Source organism: Galeopterus variegatus, unplaced genomic scaffold, assembly GCF_000696425.1.
Source record: "Galeopterus variegatus unplaced genomic scaffold, G_variegatus-3.0.2 Scaffold63, whole genome shotgun sequence".
Taxonomy (NCBI): domain Eukaryota; kingdom Metazoa; phylum Chordata; class Mammalia; order Dermoptera; family Cynocephalidae; genus Galeopterus; species Galeopterus variegatus.
This window is the reverse complement of record NW_007726174.1, coordinates 956,551-982,582: the sequence shown is the minus strand read 5'-3', so window position 1 is coordinate 982,582 and position 26,032 is coordinate 956,551. Positions and strand designations below refer to the sequence as shown.

Here is a 26,032-nt window from a genome sequence, read left to right as displayed (position 1 = left end):
TCCCTTAGTTATGACCGCTTTCTGGATAAGAAAACTGAGGCTCAAAGTTAGGGACTTCATCAAGAACACACTGCTAGTCAATGACTTGCCTAACTCCATATCAGTATTTTTCCCCCACCGTGAGATTAACAACAGAAGTTAAAAAAAAAAAAAAAAGCCTTTAAAATGTTTTTCTCTTTTCAAATTTCATATTGCATAAACATTCAAATCATTCAAGAACTATTAAAATAAACAAACAAACAAAAACAAACATCCTACATATCCCTGAGTTATGAACTGTTTTCTCATTTGTAGGTTAAATGTCACATTTCTCTCACCACTGCACAGAGGCCTCTGTTCTTTCCTAACTGATACCCACCCATTTTAGGAGGAAACATTTCCTTTTGGAAAACGTAAACACTAATTTCCCCAATTAGATACACAAAAACCTCTCATAAAACCTAGTTAATATGATCTTGCATTATTTAACTTTGGTGTTAGCTTCATATTATTCACTAAATGGTATCTAAGACATATAGGCAAACATCCTCAGGCCTGCAATTCACAGACCTGTGTTGACACCTTATTTCTAGCCACATAATGATTCCTCTGCCAGGGATTTTGACCAATATTTCCTATATGTTGCAACTAAGTAATATTCTTGAAACAGTCACTTCCTACCTTGTTTCCAACTATGTTTATGATGTCAGAAAATTTTTCAAAGTATTTATAAGTAAAGAAAGAAAAACAAAAAGGTTAAAGTAATTTTCCTGCCACACAGCTACTAAGTGGCTGGCTCTGCATTTGGGTTCAAACATTCAACCTGGAGAGCATGTGCTCTTAGCCACTACACAATATAAATAAATGGAAACCTGTCTACCTTCATGAGATTCTGTTTGCCCAATTCTACTGTAGTCGAATTTGACAACAGCCATTTAAAATGTGGTTAAAGAGTACACAAAGCAAATGTCTTACAAGTAAAGATTTCTGGTGGTGGTGCTAATGAAACAGTGACACAGCACTAACAACATAAAACAGGAGTCTCACTCCTAGCCTCCACTTTTACCAAACATCAGTTAATATAGCACAAATGTTTATAAACTTGTCCACTTAAAATGCTCTATAAATAGTTCTGAGTTCTTTCTTACTCTTAGGTGACTTAATATGTATACCCTTTTAATTAAAAAAAAAAAAAAAGTATCAAGCAACTTTCCTGGCCCAGCCCAACAGAGCTGTCTACACAACCATTTTAAACAAGTAAAATCAAATATTCTCTACTATACTTCAAATGGGTCACACTGAACTGAAAGCAGGTAAAGAAGAACGGTACATATAAAAACTATAGTCCTCTGGAACTGCTATAGTAGGCTGCAACACTCCAGAGGGACCTGGATAGTCTCTGTCCACTTCTATATCCCTTGGTTTGTACTAATGATGTAGTTCCTGCCTTGGTGTGCGTTCAGCTGTGGGTATTTGTGCAAGTATCCCTCATGTAGGCTCCTTGAGGGTGGTTACACTGCCTTTATTGTCATGTACACACAATGAGGCTCAGCATGACTGTCAAAATAAGCACCTTCAATGAAAATTTATACCAGGAAATTTGTTTAACCCTAAACTTTAGGGGTAATTCAGAGACTGCTATAACAACAGGTATCTTCTGATTACTGAACTGGAATACAATGTGCTTTCTGGTTATTGTACCATTCTATGAGGGTCAAAAGAACTTTATCAGCATCTTCTCTCCTGAAATAAAATATATATAATGAACCAACCTAATGCTGGAAAGTATTTTCTCGTATTAAATAGCTAGGGTTTACACAATAAATAGCTCTCAGGTCTCAACTGTGCAGTAGTGCAGACATAGAGAAATACCACAATTTTGCTATAAAATAGTTCTGAACCATTATTATTTTAAGAGTAGTTGATTAAGATTGTTAATATACTTTATATGTAAAAAAGCTCTCATAATCAAGAAAGACATAATAGATTATAAACACATTTTTAAACATGGCTTCACTGTAGCATTATTTAAAACAAACAACAAAAACCCTTAAGATCCATAACTTAAAATCAATAAATTGAAATATTCATATAACTGGATAATATCCAGCCATTACAACTGATGATATAGACCTATATTTATTTACACAGAAAGATGAGCACACAGAGTATATTTTTAGTGAAAAAAAAATTATAATAGGTTAAAAATCTTATAAGCCCATTTATAAAAATGCTTGCATTGTAGGTATAGATGCAGAAAGGACATATGAAAATATGTATATAAAAATGAAACCACTATATCTGAATAATAGAAATACAGGTACTTTATATTTATTTTTTCTGTTCTTTCATGGGTTTTCCCCTACTTTTCTTCTTTTATATATTACTTTTAAACAACCAACCAAAAAAAAAAAAAAGACATTTCCTTTTGAGAGAAAGAAGAAAAGATTGTTCCTAATAAATATTTTTTTAATAAGAAAAATTTCTTCACTTTTTAAAGGAAACTTACTGTTTCATTTTCTTCTTAGGAATGATCACAATTCCAGTTAATCCTAAACTAATTTCTCTTACTTAACCTAACATCATGATACCACAAAAATTACCAACTGCTCCTAAAAATGAAGCACATACCACATCTTAATTGCTTATTGTGCAAAGAACACTCTTTGGCAGATTTTTGCCTGTAAAGCTCAGTTCCTATGGAATAAGGAGGCAACATTATTTACCAAAAAGATTCCAAGAATCTCAAAACCCTTGGTCACATGGGGTACTTCAGAAAGTTCATGGAAAAACAGAATTAAAAGATGACACAAATCTTTCCATGAACCTTTTGAAGACACCTCATATGTGATTAATCTATTTAGTCCTTCAGACTTGGGGACACTGGGCCCTTAGAAATGAGCAATAGGGATTTCCATAAAAATAAGACATTTATCAAAATATGTATGCAAGGAACATCTATCTCCTGGGAATTTTCAAGAACACATCAAGCAATGACATGGTTATCTATTGAATGAACCTGAAGATAATTTTCAAGTATTCTTAGAAACTGTTACTTAGGCCATCACTAAAGCCCAGCCATTTATATTACTTAATAAAATGTTAGTATAACAGATATTTTTAACTCTCAAGTAGTTTATTTACTGTTACTCTCAACAACCTTCTGAATAAAGGACTAGTTTATGAGTTGGGTCCTAGCTGTTAAATCAGGGATACCTAGCTTTGAATCCAAGTCTACCACTTACTAAACTTTGGGACTATGGACAGTCAAGTAACCTCTCTGTGCCCATTTCTTCACTGAAAGCATGCGAATATTAATAACATTTATTTCATAGTGTTATAGTGAGGACTTAAGAAGGAAAATGCATGTAAAGTGCATTCATTCACTATCACAGCTAGTATATTATTAACACTATTACTCTCTTGACTCTGGGCAATACTCCTGTTTCTTACAGTCATACAGAGATTTCTGGTCAAAGTTCAGAAACCTTCATAGATAAGTGATGTGATTTTGTCAGGCATTGCCAACTCCTAGCAAATAAAGTATGGACTAAAAAAGATGTCCATAATGCAAAATGGTTTGGTTCCAGATCTTGACTAATTTTTTGTTTTCTTAGCATAACAGTGAAAACATAGGATAATCCCTAAGCCAAACTTGTGAATGTCTGTCCTCAAACCTGTTCCTCTTTCTAAATTCATTACTTCTATTAATACTGTCCCCTTGTCTCAGGCTAATACAGTCACCATCCTTCACACATCTCCCTCCCTCTGCACCTAACCAGTTGCCTTTGAACTCCATGTTCTCCACTCATACCACAACAGCTGATACTACCAAAAATAATGTTAAATTTACAATTTAATACATTATCTCACTTTATTCTCACAAAACTCCTCTAAGTTAAGAATAATTTCCATCTCACTGATGAGAAATTCACAGATTCGACAATCATCTAGCATCTTCTCTGTGCCTGTGGAAGTAATTGTATTAAAAAACTGAAGTTACAGAAAGCACCTCCAGGGGGTATCAAGACCTGGGCCCTCATCTTGGTACCACTATTTACTAGCTGTGTGATCAGAGCTTTCATTTTTTGACCTGTTTTACAGTGGTCCTTAGCCCTTACCGGCCCCCCTTTTCTCAACCTTCTTTATGGCTCAGTGCCCTCATTTATAATATAGGGATATTAGACATATCATCAAGTTATTGTGAGGATTAAATAAGCTGATACATATATTAGAACAGTTTCTGCTTAGAACAGTTCTTGACATGTACTAAGTACTCAAAATGAATAGCTAATGTCTAGTCCATGGACTCTCCATTTAATACTCAGATGATTTCTTTTTTTTTTTTTTCCTTTTTGTCTTTTTTCATGACCGGCAACGGATCGCAACCCTCAGTGTCGCGCCCGTACCGGACCGGGACTGGCAACGGGATCGCACCCCTCGGTGTTGCGCTCGCCCCTCGCTCAGCCAGTGAGCAGCCAGTCTGTATGTGGGATCCGAACCCTCGGCGGGAGCGCCACCACACTTCCCAAGTGGCGCACTGTAGCAGTGCGCCACCGGGCCAGCCCAATACTCAGATGATTTCTTTTTTTTTTTTCCTTTTTGTCTTTTTTCATGGCCGGCAACGGAGCGCAACCCTCAGTGTCGCGCCCGTACCGGACCGGGACTGGCAACGGGATCGCACCCCTCGGTGTTGCGCTCGCCCCTCGCTCAGCCAGTGAGCAGCCAGTCTGTATGTGGGATCCGAACCCTCGGCGGGAGCGCCACCACACTTCCCAAGTGGCGCACTGTAGCAGTGCGCCACCGGGCCAGCCCAATACTCAGATGATTTCTAAGGTCAATTTCAGCTTTGTGATTTGGTTTGAGTTTTTGTTTTTTTTAAAGTCCCCATTTAAATATGGATTGATTTCCAGTGTTACTGCCTTACAATCATGAAGTTTTAAAATTTTTGCTCTGTTTATTTAACAAACATCTGGTGGGGCTGGCTGGTTAGCTCAGTTGGTTAGAGCATAATGATATAACATCAAAGCCAAGGGTTCGGATCCCCACCGCCACAAAACAAAAAAGCTGCTGCAATCCACAAACATCTGGTGAGTAATCTGCTCTATGACAGGTAGTATAACAGGTTCTTGGCTACAGAGATGAAGTCCCTATCCTAAAGGAACTAACAATTAGTGAGAAATACAGACACAGAGATCAACTATCATAAAACGTGGTTACAGACCTATGAAGGGCCTGTGGGGACCCAAAGGAGAGAGCAGTGAATCTTTACTGGTGGTAGAATGAGGAGGAGCTTCACAGAGGAGGCATCATTTACCCTGGACCTTTAAGGATGGACAAGATTGTGCTGGCAGGAAATGGGGCATTTTAGGGAGACCAAGCTGTAAGAACCTAAAGACATGGATTTGGAAGAGTTTAGGATGCAGGTCTGGGAATATAGCTGGATACACTGCAGGGTAGGGTGGTGAAGAGGTAAGACTTGAAAGGTGGATGGTTTCAAACTGTGGAAAGCTTTCAAAATAATTTAATGCTAAAGAATGTGGGTTTCATTCTATAGTCAGAGGAGGAAGGCACTTGGGGTAAAGACCTCAAGAGGTCTGACTGGAAGTGAACAGAGTGCCATTGGTCTTGAGTAGGGCCTAGATAGGGCTGAGTGAAGAGAAAGTGAACTTTGGGGCCAAAAGGATTGACCTGGAGTCTGAGCTCCACTGCTTTCTAGGTACAAGACCATGCACAAGTTATTTACCTTATCTGAACCTCAGTTAAATTACTTGGTATCTACTGTGTCAGTGTTTTTCCAAAACTTATTTTATGGAAGAATCAATTGCGAGCTTGTTAAAAGTGCGTCTACGTGACCTGCCAGCAGACTCTGATTCAGGACATTTGCAGAGAGACCCAGGCATCTGGCTTTCTAATAAGAACACCAGTAATTCTGAGGCAGTTTGTTTCCCCTCCTAGAAACACCACTACTAACACCTAATGCTATAAACTTTCACAGGTAGAAGAGGTGGCAGTGTTACAGTCGAGAAAACCAAGGTTCAGAGCATGTGAAAAACACACAGCTAGTCAATAGCAGAACGCTGGGATCTAGCTATTCTGATCCCAACAGCAGTGCTCTGCTGCAACTCCCATCTTATGAATTTGCTTATGTATTTTACCATTGCTATCCTTGGCCCACAGACTGACTGATCAAGAATCAGGACTAAAGAGACAAACACCTTCTTTTCCCCTTCTCCCTAGCTTAGCCAATAAAGTAGGAACTTCTGTCCTCTTGGCAGTGGCTGTAGCCCTTTTCCCTACCCACCTCCTCACTCACTCTCTACAAAGGCGAGAGTCATCTCTTTAGTGATTTGGAAGAAGAAACTGTGCCCCTTTCTTCTCTCTTTTGAGGCCACCATGTCTGAGCATGGGATTGTTCTCTTTTCTGGTTATGCAGGAGATAAGTCCCTGCCTCTGTTGGGGAGGCCTGTGGCTTGGTGGTGTGCTCAATTTGGAGAAGTCAGAGGAAGTCCAAATATGTGACACAGTTCAAGCCACATTCTCCAATTCAGCCTTATTAATAATGAAGCTGATGATATATTCTCCCTCTGTCCAATTTGTCTATTGCTGAACTGATTCTTGACTGGAAGAGGCATGAAAATTATTGGCCTCAAAACACCAACCACAACCCAAGTTGAATGTAAACAAATACAAGGGTATGTCAAAAAGTTCGTGGAAAAATAAAGTTGAAAGTTAATGCTAATCCTTCCATGAACTTTTTGAAGACCCCTCGTACATATTTTTAAATATTGGCTTTAGATAAATGTGTTTTTTAACATTAAAGTGCAATGTTAGGTTAACCCCAACTTAAAAACGTACATTGCCTTTAACTCTGCAATTCTAACAATTTATTCCAAAGAAACAATCTAGAACTTGTGTAAAGATTTAGTTAGAAAATATGCATTTCATCACAGTATTGCATAAAGTAGAGGGAAAAGTGACACCATCTGAATGTCTACCTACAAAATACTGGTTAAATAAATTAGGTAATCTATTACAAATGATGTTACAAAAGAGTACTTATTAACAGAAAAAGATATCCATCATATATTCGTGGGGGGAAAAGCAAGTTACAAAATAGTATATTATTTTCTCATTGCCATGAATATATTAACGAGTATTTATACACATTTATGTACATTTACATATGTGCATAGGAAAATGTCCCTACGTGGCACATTATAAGAGTGATCACCTCTGACAGTAGGATTATGGGAATTTAGTATTTGTTATTACTTTTGCTCATCTGAGTTTTCTAATTTTTCTAGTAAAAGGTATTGTTTTAATGAAAGTATTTATTTTTATTTTCATAAAAATTAGTTAAGCATTTTTGAAAAGAAGTTTCCAACACAATTATCATCATAATAACTACTTTTCTGTTTTACATTTTTATCAATTAGTTTAATAAGTGCTTTGTGTTCTTAAAGGCAAATATGGTTATTTTTAATGAAAATAAATAAGACTTTAGACCTGAGCGAAGGGCTCTGACTCCACAATTTATTAGATTAGGGCAGGTTACTGCTGTCCCTGAGGATAAGCTCCTTGTCTGTAACATGGAGATTATAACACCAAATCCACAATTTTCACATTAGGATTAAACTAAATAAGATAATCATGTAAATTGCCTAGCACAATACCTGGCACAAGGTGATAGTTTAAAAAAATATCAATTGCTTTTCTTTTACCCTTTCAAGCAAAAAAAATTCTTGAGTTCTAATTTAAAAACTTTAACGTATACATAAAAGTGAGCAAAAAACCAATTTGAGCAATGTTTGTGATACTTGATTCTCTTCCTAATCCTGCCGGCTAACTGAATTACTAGTCCGATTGTGGTAAATGGTAAATATTTTTTACTTCGGTACTTTTGGTTTTATCTCAGACTTTAAAGATTTGAGACAATGTCTGATACATTTGAGATAAAATTACAGTAATTTTTTCCTTGATGCAAGTCATGTGAACTAGAATACCAAGACAATATGATCATAATTATTATAACATACAATATATAGTGCTCAAAACTAAAGAATCCTTTACAAAAATGCTGACTCCACATTGGTATATATTCAACTTTCACTGGGTGAAAGAAAAAGAAAAGTCCTGAAAAGATGGGAGCTGGAATTTTCCATGAGGCTAGCTAAACACTGATTTCTCCTTGCTGCCTGGCCAACATATCCCCTTGGATCTGATCCTTTTAGGTGCCAAAAAAGCTAGAAAGATTTAAGCCAGAAGAAAATTCAAAGGGAAATAAATAATTCATCTATTGTCATCTACATTTGCATAGCTCTACGATTACCTGTCTATAAATTTTTGCAGTGGGGAGAAGAAACTCAGCTACTAAAGGATAAAGGAAAAAAGATTCTCCTAACCAAAAATATATTCTTACCTCTGAGTTGAGAATTATCTGGAACTTTCATATCAAATATTAGAAGGACATGAGATTTTGGGCTAAAAAAATCTGAAATTCAGAAATCTGTTCCTTCACACATCTCATCCCCTTAACAGAGGACTATGGTGCTAAAGAGGCAGATCAGGTGTTGTCCTTATAATCAGGAGAGAAAAAGAGCCCATAAGAGGAAGATGACCTCTGTAAAGGATGTAATGACAATTACCCAACTTTCATTAATGCAAACACTTTCTAAAGGTTAATGTAAGGTCCACACCCAGTGTCCAAATTCTGGGTCAGCATGGTGGCAAAATAAGAACTAAAAGTTCCTTCCCTTTCATGGGAACTTCCTGGGTACAGCTGAGCACCTCTTGTGGTTACAGAAATCCCACCAGGTGGGTACAGGGCACTGCCTTACACCATCTCAGACTTGCTCTGCTGCCATTGCTAGAAAACTGAGTGCTTTTGCAGACTTCGTGCCATCTGAACTTTAAATCAACGTTTAATGTAGGCAAGCCAGATATTAATATGCCATTTTGCAAATGAGGAAACAAAAGCTGATAGACGTTAAATACCTTTTAACCTTTAAGCTTTTGGAGGAACGTGATGAACTTGGAACTAGACATCAGGTCTTTTATCATCTAGCCCAATACTTCCCTCCTCCATAGGCTCAGCCTTCATAGGGCACTGCCTATATCCCCTTTATAAAGACTCAACAATTTTGTTCTCCACATTGCAAAAGGATATAATCAATTTACACACACAATGGCCTGGAAAAGTCAGCACTGATGCTGCCACATGTATTTAGAACACACAGAATTTTTCTTAGTGTCTGAAAATACCTCAAGTGTTACTGAAAAAATGTCCTTTCTATCTGAGAATAAAAATGAATTGAAAAGCATTAACCACATGATACTAAAACATACTTGAAGATGGTTTTCTTTTTATTACTGTTATAGTTCCATCTCAAGCACCCTTCTGAAAAAAGCATTTCTACTATCTCCATTTCTTCAATTAGGTTTTGGACCTAAGTAAAAGATAAGTACTTCTTACGATCAATCCTCATATGAGTGTCCAGTCCCATTAATTTTTATTCTAGCAGTGAGCTCCCCCAGCTGTTTTCAGCTGTTACCTGGAAGCTTAACATTCTATAAGAAGCAACTTTGACTTCATTACAAACATTGGTCTAATGCACTTTCTTCTTTTTTTTTTTAAAGATGACCGGTAAGGGGATCTCAACCCTTGGCTTGGTGTTGTCAGCACCACGCTCAGCCAGTGAGCTAACCGGCCATCCCTATGTAGGATCCGAACCCATGGCCTTGGTGTTATCAGCACTGCACTCTCCCGAGTGAGCCACGGGCCGGCCCTGGTCTAATGCACTTTCATTCACTGATACAACAATTCAGAGAAAAAGTAAAATATAAAATACTAAGGATTATTTAGCAGGCACTTTCAGGTTTTGCTCTTCACATAGCATTTGGTTTGATAAAGATCATGTGGAAATATCCAAAAAATACACATAAAAATTTTCCTGTACATTCTTTATTAATTTAGCAAATTTACTGAGATATCTGTTCTACGCTAGGCTGCTGTAACTATCTCACAGTTCCTCAGCAGTCCTGATGAAATTGATCACTAGATGATCAACTATCATGAATGGTTAATAGCTTTTATTGCAAAGTTTTTCAGGATTAAAAAAATCAAAAGGACTTAGAAAAATAGCAGGCCATATTTTAAAATTTTGTTTTAGTGACCGTTTCATTCACAAGCTGACAACAACTTGATAAAAGAAAATTAAAGCTACCTTTGAGCCATTCTTCTTTATCTCATAGAACCTTCCCTCCATCTCCCCCTTCATTCAATCTTTCTATATGTTGAGGAGAGTAGCAACAGGCATCTTTTTAAATTACTATGATAAAAATCAAAGTTTGTTTCTGCAAAACTGTCATCAAGTTCCATACAGAATTATTTGTGGTCATAGGTAGACACAATGATCAATAATCCAGTTTTTAAAAAATTCTACTTGCCCTAGTTAGCTGCAAAAATAAAAACACATTTCTAGACCCCCTGCAATGCAACATCTCTTCCAGTCCTAGTTCTCCCATGGATGGGGGAGAAGTGACAGAACACCAAAACTCTTCCCTGCTCAGTACTGCCCTTTCAATTTTCCCCACACAGATGGAAGTTATGTGAGTACCGTCCCTTAGGGAGCTTTTACATATAGCAGGTGGATAATTTCAGCAGGTTTAGAGGTTTATTTAGCTAGAGTGGGTACTGTATGTAAATGTACTCTTTCATTGACTTTATAATCTTCTACACAGCCTCTGGTGATAGTCTGCAAATAGTTCCAGTTAGGTTACCAGAATTTCTGAGTTAGCAATCCCGGCTGCCTGTCCAGTCCTCTGCTCAACTTCCCACTCTTCCCTTTGGTACATTTCAACCCCCTACCCTACCCTACCCCCAGTTTTTGTTGTTGGTTTCCAGTTCATTTTCAGGCTTTGAACCTCCAAGTGTTAGAGACTGGATCATTTATATGCTTAAAATGATGTAAGAGCTTAGCAGAGTCTACAGTTCTTAGAGACTGTGACTTCATAAGATCACAATTTAATATTTAAAAACTGATTATGAACCTAAAATATATTTTTTAAATTATTTAAGTAAATTCCAATGGCTGCCTTTTCTAATGATTAAGGACCTGTCAGAACAGTATGAAACAGTACTAAGTCTCTTGATTACTACAGTATTAGCTTCCTATAGACTGGCTCAGCTCAACATAATCAGTTAAGCAACAGCCTTAAAGAAGACAAATTTTAAAATGAACATCCCTTTAATAAAAACACAAAAAACCTTCAGTCCCAGGACAGCAGCACCTACAAATAAAACATATTTGCTTTTCTGCAGGCCGTAGACAGGGATGGCATATTTTCTCTTTCAATTCCAAGTCTTTCCCTCAAATCAAAGGGAAACCAGTTGTGTGAAATTCCAGTCATGTCTACAATTTATAAATGAGGAACAAAAGGAATTATAGAGTAATGGAGTGATCCAATAGCTCAAAAAAATTTCAGTCACATAAAACAAAAATGGTTCTGCCTAAAGAACTAACAGGATTAGTTAAAAAAACAAACAAACAAAAAAACCCTCAACAGCTGCTAAATTTTCTCAGCTGATATTATGAAAGATATTTGAGGCTACAGTCCAAATGGACCCAGTTGTGAGTCCCTATCTCTGTTCTTTTAAATCACACAAGAATTTTTGACCACAGGAAAGACTGGGTCAAAATAATGGGGTGGGATGACAGCAAACCCAAGACCTGCATGAAGGCAGGAGGAGTAATTCAAAAGTAAAATTTTTGTGCCAGTTAGCTCAAAAGTCATATTTTAGTGGAGTTACTGAATATCTCTTAGATTGTTCTCATATCTTTAGGAATGAACAAGAAACTATTAGAATCATTTGAAAAAACATATCTAAGTAAGGATTAGTCATGTAAATGCAATATTAGCTCCTGATGGGTCCACATGTTGTATGGCAGGTCTTAGATTTCTCTAATCAGAAGTCAAAATGTTGATTCCCTTAAGGTAAAAGTCATACAGTACAAATGAGTTAGTCAAAATAACTCTAAAAGAACTTCTGGAACATTTTCATAGCAATTTATACTATAAATAAATAAATAAATAATTTGAAAATCAGCTGAAATGAGAATACGAATATTTTCTTTCCCACCTGAAAATTCACTCTAAGAAAGATCACAAAGAACTAAAAACAAGGAAGTTTGCAGCACTATAATGACCAGGTGTTATTGTGGTTTGGTGTGACTGAGCTGCAACGTTTGCTGCAGCTTCCTGCACTGCACTGTCTGTCGCTTCCCCCCCACCCCCCAAGCAACTGAAGAGAAATGAGATGTTTCTCTTCTAAGGTGTTAAACATTTGGGTTGCAGGAGGGACAAATGGAAGTTTGACACCTAAAGTGATGAGACCACTGTGCATTAGACCAATGGGAACTTTCACTACGTTAAAGCCAGCCAAGCTCTCTGTTCACACAGTGTTCAAGCACACAATTGCCAGGACCAAACTAGGGATGTAAAAAACTATTTTTTTCTTTCGTTACTTTACCATTGGCCTTCAGAGATTTTCATAAGTAAGTTTTCAGAGAAAGAAAGGTTTGGGAGAACACTTTTAATAAACTCTCCAGGGTCCTTGCTCTGAAATATTTAACAAGCTTCTTTCTGCATCTTCTTCTCACTCTCTGTGAAGAAGACCAACTCAAACCAAGGTTTGCTGTGCCTTAAGAGCTCACACTGACACCAAATATATGATGATGGGTGCTTTCTTCTCAGGCCCAATTTATCTGAACTTAGAATTCTTATTTAAAACTCTGTCAGAGACCCATTCATAAAATTTCTGGTTCCGACACCCACATTCCTAAGAATTCCAGTTCTGGAAAAATGTGATATGCCAACTAAAATCTCCCTTCAGAAGGAAGAAAAGCTGGATTGGTGAAGGTGGTTCTCCTGAATAGAGAATACTGCACTTGCTCACAGGTAAAAGCTCTGCAAGCCTACGTATGCCAGTGTCTGTCTAAAAAAGCACAAAAGCATATAGAATTGTTAAAATGGGATTCCAGCAGAAACATTTCTGTATGTGCCCGTTGGCCATAGCTGGTATTATTGTAATTACCTGCAGTTACATTTAAACAGAAGATTCTAGGTAGGGAAGGGGTGGCCAGGGCCCTCTCCCAACCCAGATGCTTTCCATTCTTATCATGCTGGGCAGCAGATGCAGTAAACAAGCAATTGTTTGTAATGCAAATTCAAGTAACAGAATGCCACCGGTGATGCTCCCATCCTAAACCCAAACACAAATGGTCACTCCGCGCCTGACACCCTAGATGAAAATCTATTATTGTGGATGTCAGTGACACAAACACTCAGTACTGCTAAGGACAGAGTTAAAGAGCAAGAAGGCAGAAGTGTGATTGGGGGTGGGGAAGAAAGGCTGCCTTCCGGTTAGTGTTTTTGATCTTAGACACATTAAAAACAGCTGTTAGGTATTAAAAACCAAATCACTTCGGTTGGACCCTTAAAAAAAAAAATCTGACACAGCCTTGTGGTTAAAACTGAAAAGCTTCTGGAATTGTGCAAACTGCAGAATATCTCAAGAAAACATGCCTACAATAAACATGTTCTAATACATAGCAGAATAAAGCAAAGCAGCAGATAAAAGGATAAAGTAACTGACTATGCCCCTTTCTTCCACTCTATACCCACCAACATTATCCTGGCCACAAATCATTTCTAAACAATGAGTGACTGTTTGATTCCCTAACCTCAAAATTTTACTACATACACTAACAATAAATACCTTCCATTCTACCAAAATTTCAATATGATTAGTACACCGGGATGTTGGGAGAAAAGTCTGTGGAGATATAAAGCAGAATGTTGGCTTAAAGAGGAAGAGAAGCTTAATTTTCAATATTCTTAGGGACTGTTTATAAATACCAATAAATTTTTATTATATTGACTTTTTAAAAATTCTTGTTTTGAAAGAAGTGACTGATCTCTCTAAAAAAAATTCTACAAATACTGACAAATTTCTAAATACATTAACTGTATGCACAGCTGAAAGTGTAAGACTGTTTTAGTGGCTGTTTTCTATTGTTACCAAGACTATAATTTAATATGGAAAGATTACTTGTTGTTCTAAAAAGCTTTTCAACAGAAATCTTCAATTATTTCTTATCTAAAACATTCTCCTTCTCCTCTGCACCCCCCAGCCAAAAAATAAAAAAGCCCAACTATAAAAGAAATATGTGATATAGGTGGGGTCTTCAAAAAGTTCACAGAAAGATTTGCATTACCTTTCATTTTTTTCCATAAAAATGTGAAGTTACCCTTGTATTATATTTGCATAATTACCTCAACAAATACAAAGTCTCCCACAGGTTTTAGAACACTGAAGCATTTATTTGGGGTGGTCTCTAAATATCAAACCATATTTGCTTTTATTAATTCATTCACTTTTTAGGTAAAAGATTCATATGTACCACATAGACATCACTATCATTAAATGTTTGAAAAGCCTTTTAAAATAAAATATGAAATAGGTATTTCCTATGGCAATCATCACAAGATTTTCAAGTTTAGATCCCCAAGATCTACATTTTAGCTGCTATATAAAAATTACAAAAATCATTTTCCCTACCTGAGAGGTCAAATATCCTTTTGAAGTTTGTGGAAAAATAATTACAACTGCTAAATCACAGTGCCCAAAGTGATTATATTTCATACACCTATCATTTCAACAATTGAGGGCTACAGATAATCAAGATAACCACAAATACTCTTGTTGATAACTGCTGATTACAAGCCATTCCTCACTGCTACTTTGGTGAAGCTTCTTGCTCCCAGATTCTGTTCGCTGAGGCATTAATGACAGCACTTTTCCAAGATGTTTGTGAACGACTTTCTTCAGCTGGTAGTAGTACTAGACAAAGAAGGCAAAGACCATTCTACTATCCTAGATTTGACCCCCTGACGGACCAGTGAGACTGAAACCCTAATCCCTGAGACCCATACATATGCATTTTTCATTGGGGGTTGGGTGGTGGAGGGTGGGGCTAGAGAGACAGTAAATATATTGATGGATTAATAAAAATCCAGCACCGCTGCTGGAAGGATAATTCAAAGGGAGAACTCTATCACCAGCACATTTCATGTTCACATCTTATACAAGTTACCATTTAGATGTTTTCTCAGTATACAAATGAGGTTTCCACTTCCCAAGGAAAGAGAAATATCAAGAAATTCTTCATAATGTTATGCATTTGAAAAATGCAGTTACAATGCCACTGCATTTTTAGAACTTTAAAAGTTAACTGAACCAATAGATAAAAAAAGAACAACTTTCATTAGGATTATCTTCAAGTGATAATTCCTTAACAATTGACAATAAAGTAAAAATAGCTCATTCCTCCATCCTCCCAACACATGTTCTTAAAGAAATATTAGGTAATACAATAAGATGAGACACTGTTTTAAAAGCTGAAGTAACATTCTGAATGTTCAGTTCTAAATGAGTTGAAGCAATTCTGATTTCGGATAGCTTGTGGGCATCAAAAGCTATACAGTACTTAGGGCCGGCCTGTGGCTCACTCGGGAGGGCGTGGTGCTGACAACACCAAGTCAAGGGTTGGGATCCCCTTACCGGTCATCTTTTAATTAAAAAAAAAAAAAAAGCTATACAGTACTTAGTAAACTGAAAAATTATATCAGTTTTCTCCATTCATTAGCGTAGAAAGCACAATATTCATAAAATCATGGATCTGCTGATTTAACTTCATTTGATTTTGTTATAATTTATGATGTATTATTTATTAATCCTAACCAATAAGCCAAAAGCTAAAATTCTAGGTGCAACACATCAAAGGTAGCATGGGTGGACATTCCTTATACCAGCTCTTATTTAGCAATGACTGTTCATATGCAATGAAAGCATTTCCAATGTGTTTGCAAATATAAACATTCTGCCAAATACAAACTAATTTACACTTCTAAAAATAATTTGCAACATCAGCATGTTACTCACTGTTCTCGGGATGGGTGGAGAAAGAGATCCATTTGACATGTATGGGTCGTTATTCATATTTGGCATCATTATGTACCCAGAATAACTCGAGTAGGAGGGTCCCTTATTGTACAGGCCTCCATCTGGATGCTTTCCTGAGAGAATCCAAAGAATAATCAATGATGCACTGACTTCCCTTTTATATCATTGTATTTTTCATCTGAAAACCTAATAGTTCTTTTTTTCCTCTTTTTTTTTTTGAAAACCTAATAGTTCTAAGACAAGTCAGACCTTACATAAAAGATTTGTTTACAAAATACTGTAACTGGATTGTTATGCTCTATTTTAGATTGACAGTATGTATTCTCTTATGGCTTAGCAGAGAACCAGATGTTTTAAAAACATGTGGTTCAATTTACTTCCCCTACTGACTGATGTTTTTACAAAAATAAGTGTTATCCATCTAACTTAATTTGTTCTAATACTAACAAACTGAACTATGAAATACAGACATGTGAAGGAACACATACAAAACCTAAAGTTATAATATAAATATATTAGATCACTTATCTATACAAACATATTCATACGTTCGAAGTTATGCTTCACCTTTTAGGCAAACTCAAAAATTCTACTGGTGCTTCAAGAGTTCTAGAAAATTTCTAGATTTTACTGAGGGAGAGAGCTGTATCTAGTATATGGGCAACTACCCAAATTTATAAAGGATCAACTCTGGAAGGCTTAATTTTATGTGCTACACTTACATGATTCTGCCAAAGAAATTTGTGTTTTCAGTATATACATTTCTTCTCTTTAACCTGTGTAACTACTTTGTAGCTGAGAAAGAAGCCTGGTATATAGTTCTCTTCCCTTCCTCTTCTGGTTGACATATTGTATGCACCAAACACTTCATTCTGGGCTGGCCAACAGTTAAGTTATTAAAGAACAGAAATGTAGACTGGTTGGCAAGAAAACCCTACAGGTTACTTAATTCTTTTAGTCACAAGACGTTCTCCTTAAACTAAAAGTATAGATATAATTTTTAAAGCTTTTAGCAAGAATCAAAAATGTGGAGAAAGTATATCATCTTCGATATGCGTAGTTCTTAATTACAAGAATAAGTTTTACATTTTTAGAAGCTAGAGTCTGCTTTACTGAGCCATGTTTAGTCTGTTCATTCACTGCTTGCCTATTCACTGTAACAAGAAACAAGAAAGAGCAATTTTGCAAACAAAAATCTATTCAAAACTATTCTTGTTGGAAAAAAAAATCCATGTAGACTGTCATCTTTCATAATGCAGGTACTAAAGACCTAAGCTAATTAGAACTTTAAGTAAAATGAGGAAAAAAGAAAAACTCATTATACGCATGGCCTCTTTCACAAAGAATCTAGAAGCCAAGTGAAATCCAAAGGCCCCTAACTCATTCAAAGGCAGTTTTTAAGTTATGTAATATACATTAGAGATCAGCAGTAAATTTCCTGGGTTTTCTTTCTCATTTTGGTAAATAGTGGGTACAGTCATCACATCTGGCCCCAGTTCCTTGAACTCAAATAAAAGTAGCAAAACATACCTATATATGCAAATGGTACATGTTGTATGATAAAGTTGGGGGAAGTAGAATCAGCCTCTTACCGTCATCAGGATGTTCTCTGGCCTTGTCGTGGTAGGACTCCTGGGAGGTTTGTGCTTGTCTGGCCACCTAACAGCATGAATCCCCACCCCCAAAAGAAAGAAAATTACCTTAGAGATTATGATAATAATAATGATGTAAGTGTGTGTTCACTGGTAATGCAAATGAAGAAGATTAGTTGTAACTCAATCTATCTGTTTTATTAATCTAAGAGGGTTAGGCTGGGGTTGAGTACTTGAAATCTTTTTCAACTCGTATTTTTGAGTGATTATTATCCACGCAGACCAAAAAGTATAAATAACAACAACAACAACAAAAAAAAAAACATAGTAAATTTGAGAATGAGCCACATGCTATTCTTACTGCTGTTTACGGAAACATAACAAGGCTACCTTGATGCCAAATGTGATAGGAGTTGGAGTTAATGGGCTTGTTTTGAAAGCCTCTTCAACCACACTGTTCACTTCAATCAGATCTGATTAAAAGCGGGCTGAAATATCATTTTGCAACTGAAAATGACATTTTAAACATAAACAAGCCAACCACTCAAATGGGGTCTTAAGGTAACTGCCCTGAGTGCAGTCCTGGCAAGAGCTCCACTCGGGCTTACAACCTACCCTGGCTGAGCGCAGGCTTGTAAGAGAAAAGTAGAACTGTTCTGCGGTTAAAGAGAGAAAAATTTGAGTCGGGTTGTAGACATCTGAAAGGTAGCCCAGTTAATATCAGCTCTGGTAACCACCATCCACCCAGGCTCAACCACGTGCAAATCAGTGGTATTACCCCTTCACTATCTTCCTTGGGTCTGCCCGTGCCCATGCCCACTTACCACCGTGGCAAAGATTAACAGTCCTAATACCTAGGTTCTCGGTTTCGAACAGACCAGAAAAGATATTAATGTGAAACTGGCGGCAAATTTATTTATGGACTAAGGAAGGACAAGCAAAATGGGTAGAAAGAAAAAGAGTCTGCTTTACAAATATGAGTGTCTGGCAAAAAGCTGAGTGTTTTGGATGTTATTCGGTTCCTAGGACGTGTGTCCTCCCCTAGTGCACACATAGTCACAAATCTTTAATGTGGTGTTGGATGGCGTTCCCCACCTTCCCCTGAAATCGGATTCAGCGGATAGAGAACCCTGATGTACTCTTCAGGACTCGGCCCCAAGTCTCCCAAAATGCGTACTCACCCCTGCCATTGGGATAGAGAAGGTAAGTCTGAGGTGTTCTCAAACGTGTTGTTTAAAGCCCAGAATGTCCCCGCCCCCAAACCACACGCTTTCTTTCTGGGGGCAAAAGGATGCCATTTAAGGAAAAAGTGTATGCCCTCCAAGTTTCTTTGGAGGGAAAAAGCGTTGAACTCATTTGGGTGTCAGGACTTTTTTTTTTTACCGGATTTCCTCCAAAGGGTTTCCCAGTTGTTGAGCATGGGTGGCCAGTGGAGTGTCGGATATCGGGGTGCATCCGCCCCCGCTCCCCACACCCCAAGTTCTCGGCGCGGCCTGAAATAGCCCTCCCGCGCGGTCAGGCTCGCGGCTTTCCCTAGCCGGCACCCACGTGTCTCTATTTACTCTACTCAGGTTACCAGCACCATCGCCCGCAGCGGACCAGGACATCTGACAAAGCGCTTTCCACCCTCCCGGACTGCGGCCCGCCTTCCGCCGCTTCTCCGCTCAGACTCGTCTTTCTGCTACTTAGATTGAAGGCCTGACCCGGGACCAAACTAACCCTAAGTAAAGACGCTTTTTTTCCCCTTCTTCTTCTTTAAGTGATGGGGGTTAGAGAAAACGAGCCGTGGGCAGTACAGCGAGGCTGTACCCCTGGGTGGCGCGACGCGCCCACGGCTCCCGGCACAGCGCTGGGGCTAGGGCGGCCTCAGGGACACAGCCCTGCGCCTCCCCCGCAGCCCCGGAGCGCGCACCCCGGCCGGCTGGCTCGGCGCGGGCCCCATTCGGCGGCGGTTGGGGACGGCTCTGTCTGCCCCCAGCCCACGTCCGCCTCCCCTTCCTCCCGCCTCTGGCTTTGCTCGTCTCCAACTAAGCCTTTGGTGGTTTAACGCACTTTTGCAGAAACATCTACCGAGAGATAGCGAGTGCACTCTGTTTTCCGTCCTGCGGAAGAACTTTTCAGTAGCGTTGTTCAAACATCGCTTTAAAGCATCGCACCCCTCAGCCCCACAAAAACGTCCCAGGCGAAACGTTATGGGTTAAGGGTAGCTTTTCCTGCCCGCAAACCAACCGTTTAGCCACCAAACCCCTGAACTGATCCACTTGGAATAAGTCTCCCTGCCCACCCCTCCACCTCTCATCCTACACACACACACGCACGCACACACCGCGGGAATGTTGACCAGGGGCCCAGTCACCCCCCCCCCCAACAAACGAGGTGCCTACTCTGGACCCGTCATCTGGGGCTCCCCGGCGCCTTCGCTCCCCTCCTCCCTATCTGTGCATCGGAGACTCGCCACGCCTCTCGGCTAGGGACAGCAGCCCGCTCACCTCGTGTCCGTTGCTGGCCGGGATGATTTCAGACTCATTAACCAAGGAGGACTTGATGTCGGCTAAGTCACCTTCCTCTTCAGGGTGACTAATCTCGGCGAAGATCTTCTCCTTCTGGGGGTCGCCCTCGTCCTTGAAGGGGATCATCTCGTCGGTGGCGCAGAGTTCCGGGTCCCCGCCGCCGCCGCCACCTCCCCCGGAGAGTTGGGGCATCCCGAAGGCTTTGTAATCTCCGCTCCGCTGTGGAAGCACCCGCGACGACAGCAAGGGAGAGAGGGGGATCAAAGCGAGGGGAGTGGGGGGAGAGAAAAGGAGACTTGGAAGGATGCGTGAGGGAGGAGAGCGGGCGGAAGCGGGTCGGGCGAGAGCTGAGCCGCCGGCCGGCAGCCGGAGCAGCTGCGGCGGCGCCCGAGCCCCAGTGACCGCCCGCGCTTTCTCGCTTCGCCGAGACCGACGTCGGTGCCCGCCCCCAAGGCCGAAGGGCACCGGGCTGCAAGGGCTAAATCAGCTGGCGCCTCTGGAGACGTCTGCGCCTCCCGGCGCGCGCTAGGCTAGGCTGCCCCGGCTCAGGGGGCCACCCCATGTATGCTATACGAAGTTATTACGACCGGGCTGCAAGGGCTAAATCAGCTGGCGCCTCTGGAGACGTCTGCGCCTCCCGGCGCGCGCTAGGCTAGGCTGCCCCGGCTCAGGGGGCCACCCCACGCCCCCCGCGTTGCCGGGGTCTGTGCGCGGAGGACACGGGTTCTGGAGGGGGCACGACTCTCCGAAGTGCAGAGCAGGGTCCAGCGGCGCGTCTCCGCGCAAACCTCTCCACCACCGTAGCTTTCCCGAATGCCGATGTAGGAGTTTGTTTTCCGAAAAAAGAGAAGGGAGGGGGCAAAAAGGCTCCGTTTGCCCCAGCGGAGAAGGTGCAAGAAGAATCAGGAGATAACGAAATGTCTACTTCCTTAAGAGTAAAAATAAAAGTAATAATAATAATAATAAAGAGCCACCGGCCTGGAGATATCCGTTTAAGTCCGTTTATTTCCTTCCCTTTCGCTTCGGTTTTCCTTCTCCAGGCGCATTTAATCTGCTGGAGGAGGAGGGGAAGGTGGGGGCGGAGAAGGAGGGAAAAGAAAGAAGAAGTTTGCCAAGAATAAAGTTTGTGCCGGCGAGCGCTGAAAATCGGCCGTGGAGGGCTCGACGGGGTCTTGGGAGTCACAGCAGAGGCCTCGGGCCCAAATGCTTCTGCCCACAGCTCGAGCCGACAACACACACGCAGCTCGACCCCTCTTTGTTCCCGGCTCGAGTTTGTCAGCCCGGCTCTCTCGCTCGCCGCTCTCCACGCCTCTGCCGGCCCGCTCTGTCAAAGCAAAGAGCTGCGCCCCTCGGGTTCGCCCAGCCGAGGGGAGGGGACGCCTGAAGCTTGGCCGCGTGCGAGACTCAGGGCGCGTCCTGGCTCCTCGGCCCGAGAGCGCGCAGCCCGGGTCCCTCCTCCGCGCCCTTCCCCGCAGGTGAGCGGCTGCGCCTCCCCGCCGCTTCTCCTCCTCCCGCGCCTCGCCGGCGCTGAAAAGCTACCCACTTGCGTCGCTTCTCCTCCCCCGCCCCTCCCCCGCCTCCAGCTCTCCTTGGCTGCCCGCTGGAGGGGCGGGGGTGGGGGGGAGTTGACGAGAAGGAGGTGGTGATTGAGGGCTTTTTTTTTTCTTTTTCTTTTCCCAGAGCCTGTAGGACGAGTCCTAGTTTTGGGGTGAGTGAGTGAGTGTGTGTGTGTGTGTGTGTGTGTGTGCGCGCGCGCGCGCCGGAGGGAAGGATCAGGCAACTACTTAGCGAGAGAAGGAAGGACCCGGCGCTGCTTGTAACCCACCGAGAGGCACGCTTTGCCCGCGTGAAACTGACAAGTAGCACTGCCGGAATGGCTTAACTTCTTCATCTAAGTATCTCTTCTCTTGCCCCGCACCCCCCACCCCCACCCACTTCTCTTCCTCTGCCAGTCTCTCCCCCACCTCCTTTCCGCCTCCCACTCTCCCTCCCTCGCTCAGGCAGGGGGAGGAAGATGAAAGAGAAAGCCGCCGCCGCTGAGATCAACACCACATTGATAGATGCTCTGACAGAGGGGATGAGGCGGGAATCGGGGACTGGGAAGGAAAAGAAGAAAATATAACAGACATTGTTCAATAAAAGAGAACAGCAGCAAGAAGGAAAAGGAAAAGAGTTGTGGCTTTCCTAAATATCACACACACACGCTCTTTGGATACAAGGGACAAGGGAGCACACACTAGCGAAAATAAAATCTTCAGGCTTACCGAGAAAAATAGGATGAGGAAGAAGGAACTGGAGACTGAATCTTAATTGTCGCTTTTAAAATAATATATCTTTCATTACGTCTTCACGGGATGTACGCAGAGAGTTACCCTAGATCTCGCCTGTGTTTTCGGAGATACACGCCGCAGGACGTGGGAACCTAGTAGAGAATGAAAAGACAACCCAAGGAGGAGGAAAAGAAGGCGAAAGGACCCAGGAGAGCAAAGCCAGAGAGGGAGGGAGGACAGGGCAGTCCCTGGCACCTTGGTCTGCTTGCTGAAAGGGACCCTTGAAGATGCAAATCCTCAAAAATTCCCCAGTCTCCACCGTCTCTTAGATTCATTTTGTACAAGGACAGGACTTTTAAGGAGATGCTTTGTGAAAGTCACATACAATATAAGAGAAGCTGAAGCTTGAAAACCTGTTACATTTTGTTCCTTGGTTCTCAAACCCTGTCAGTTAAAAATCCAGGCAAAATTATTATACCCAATACAGTAGCCATGTGTAAAACTCCAGAACAGAAAACGGGGGGCGGGATGAAATGTATCTCCATCTCCCTTAAATTGAAAATAAAGAAAACACTGCAGAATCAGACTTTGGCTCTATTATATAAGAATGGTCAGGCAAAGATCACTCTTCTTTTCCTAAGGGTGAAATTGCAGGGTGCTGGACATTGTGTAAGTGAAGACTTTAACAGTGCTCTAAATGAGCACTTAAGACTTCGCCTACTGACAACTACTACTTCTTGAGGATGGGAATTAACTAGGAAACAATTTTAGAAATTATATCATTTAAAGGGTTCAGTTGGTCCCATAGAACATGGCCAGTAGTCACATGTAAATTCCATCTGAGAGATTGTGGTAAAATTAAGGGGCTGGTGAGGAGATCCAGGCAAAGAAAAACATTAAGTACACTTTAGGGACAATACTATGCCTTAGAGAATTAAAACAAAAAGAATATTCTGCTACAGTGTGTCTGTAAGGCAATAATAAAAAGGTTGGAAATTTTTGTTTTTTGGATGGTGGTGTTGTGCAACTTCCCTTGAAGTTAGGCACCAAAGTGAGTGAATGTCCCAGAGATGTGAACATGTAGCTGTGTCAGATATTTATAACCCCTGTTCTAAAAGAACAGGAAAACAAAGCCAAAAGTCCTATAGCTGTGCCAATTTGACCCATAGGAAGAGAACTGGAAAATGCAATTTCACCAAAGCAGCCAGAGTAGATGTTCCTTTCCATCAAACTTTCCAGGAGGGTGAGGGGAGCACAGAGAACTGGCCAAAGGTTATTTTCTCCAAGCCAAGGAAAGATTAGATGACGACTCCTACATTCCCACCCCCGCCTCCGTTTAAGTATTGCAACTAATTCGAATCCCACTTTCTCCATGTTTATTATCTGGACTACCCGAGTCTTTTGGAGCTCAGCTCCAAGTGTCCTGGAGATTAGGAATTGGAGAAGATGGGAATTTTTGGAACAAAAACTAGTGGGAACTGTTCACTAGAAGGGCCAAGGGTAGGTGGCTGCGTTTGGTATTTTGCTGTAACCCTCTCCCTTGGAAACATTGTTTCCAACGAAATCATCCAGCGATTTGCTCCATTTGCGTGGCTGTTTGTCCTCCGGGCGGTGTGTGTAGTGCTGATTGTCTTAGTATTGTTGCAAATCTTCTGATGGGCTGCCCTTAAAGGGGCGCCGAAAAATTTGTCTAAAACCATAAACCCAATTTTTTTTAAAGCTTTGTCTGGGAGAGAGGTTGACATTTTCACGTGAAGTCGTCTCTTTTCAGGGAAAAAGCAGGGAGACGAAGCAGGAGGGGTCAAGTAACCCCGGGAAGACGTTCCTCCCTCCCTACAGGTTGGGTGTAGTTCCTAGCAAAGGCATTTCTGTCGCCAGGAGGTCTCTTCTAATTCGGGTGGGGGCTGCTATTAACATAAGCAACCGCCTCTTCTGGTGCGGCGACTGGGATCCTAGGTCCGGGATGTGGTGGGTGCGACGCGGCAGATGCCCCTCCGCCCGCCCGCCTCATCTCTCGGATGTAGAGCAGGTTGTTCGTGTGAACTCGAGCGAATGACTGGAGGTTGGCTGTTGTAGGTTCACTCCTTCAGGATGTGGGTTTCAGGGGGCGTTTTGATGTGATTTAATTCCGACCGTGAAACAATTGCTAGGGGCTGGCTGGATTGCTGTTGGTTTTCCCCCTCCTGGTGGCTATGGTTGGTTTGGGTTTAGTTTGGGAGCGAACTGGTTTTATATCAACACTTCCTTCTGTACCGGGCGCCGTCGCCCGCGCTGCGCCTGGGGGGCTAGGCGTTCCCCACCCTTCGCGCCGGAACAGAGGAGGGGGGAGCGGAGATGGGCCTCGCTCCCCACAGGGTAAGCGGAGCCCAGACCCCGCGGGAGGGGGCCAGGGGAATGAGGATAATGACCCCCCATCCACACCTGAAGACCCCTCCCCCCGGCGATTCTGTTGCCAAGTCAAGTCTACTACAGACGGCAGTCCACTGCGTCCTTAATTACAGCGACAAGAGAAAAGCACGGTCTTCCTCTCCGCCCCCACCGCGGTCCTAACCCCCCGCCCAGGCTCCGGGTCTTCCTGTTTGTGTGGCCTTGACTCTCCCAGCTACACCTTTGGTGGGATCTCAAAGGAATGAGGTGGTGCGGGCCTATGGAAGAGGATGCTCGAAAAGCAAGGGAGGACTACAAAACGAATAACGTGACCCCAGAGGCGGGACTCGATCTCCCACCCCAGCTTCACCAGGAGTCTAAGGCTGTGGGCATCGTCATTTTAACGGACTTCGCGGAAAGGGAGAGAAGAGGGATGTGGGGCCGAGGGAAATGGCAGTTTGTGTCCCAGGGGTTCTTCCGCATGTTCTTGCCTCCTCCTAACACAAACCAACCAACCCCCCACCCTGCGGGGTAACAGAGAACTCGTGGGACCGTGAAAATGTCGTTCCCAGATCCGGCCTCCGGCGGACGTCGGGCTTCCGCGGGGCCGGCGCCCGCTGCCGTCTGCCGCTTGGCGCAGCCCAGCGGGGCTCGAGCGAGCGGGGTCCTCCCGCCCCTCGCGCCCTCCCGTGGCTTCTGCCCTGCTCGGCGGGTGCGGGCCAAGCCCCGCGTTCGCGCCCCGCTGGGTAGAAGCTCGAGGCGCGGCCGTTTAGGGGACCGGGTCCTCCCCACGGTCCGCGAAGTAGGGCCACATGCCACCCAACTCTCGGTGGGCTCTGCCCGCCGTCCTTCTGCCAACCGGGTGGCGAGAGCTCACGGCCCGAGGCTGCCCCAGGGAGAGGAGTCAAGGCGGGAGGATCGCGGTCAAGAATGAGGGGACGCGGGGCGCGCGCAGAGGAGCGGAATGCGCCAGAAGAGCCTCGTCACGCGCCCTCGCGGCTCGGCTCCGCAACGGGAGCCCCCGGTAACCCCCCAGGGGAAAGCGGGCTCCTACACAGAGGGGCCGGCGTGACGTCTCCACGGGAGATGCCCAGAATGGGGATGGAGCGGAGGTGGGCGCTGGAATACATTTGTGGGCCGCAGGACTGCTCGCTTAGTGGGCCGGACCTGACATTCTTTTCCCTCCTTTCTGAAACTTTTCTCAGGCGCCTTAACTTGGCATGGGGGCCGGCCTCGGGAAGCCGGCGGGTCGTTCGGCCGCGGCGGCCCGCCCCTTCGCCCTCCCCC

General features: G+C 42.4%; 1 protein-coding gene across 5 annotated transcripts in view; it reads right to left on the bottom strand.

The window, feature by feature from the left end:
* The window catches only part of LEF1 (lymphoid enhancer-binding factor 1), a 115,963-nt gene extending 95,382 nt beyond the window's left edge, over positions 1–20,581 (bottom strand). For 3 of the 5 annotated variants that reach the window (XM_008576820.1, XM_008576811.1, XM_008576797.1), the window contains exons 1-3: positions 20,088–20,403; positions 17,599–17,665; positions 15,986–16,119 (exon numbers count right to left, since the gene is read on the bottom strand). In XM_008576820.1, the coding sequence (XP_008575042.1) occupies positions 15,986–16,119; positions 17,599–17,665; positions 20,088–20,300 (414 nt within the window). In that variant the 5' untranslated portion in view covers positions 20,301–20,403. Of the gene's footprint in view, positions 1–15,985; positions 16,120–17,598; positions 17,666–18,779; positions 19,236–20,087 lie in introns of those variants that run through there. The other 2 variants (XM_008576805.1, XM_008576827.1) reach the window with 2 other exon arrangements.
* Between the last annotated feature and the right edge of the window lie 5,451 nt (positions 20,582–26,032).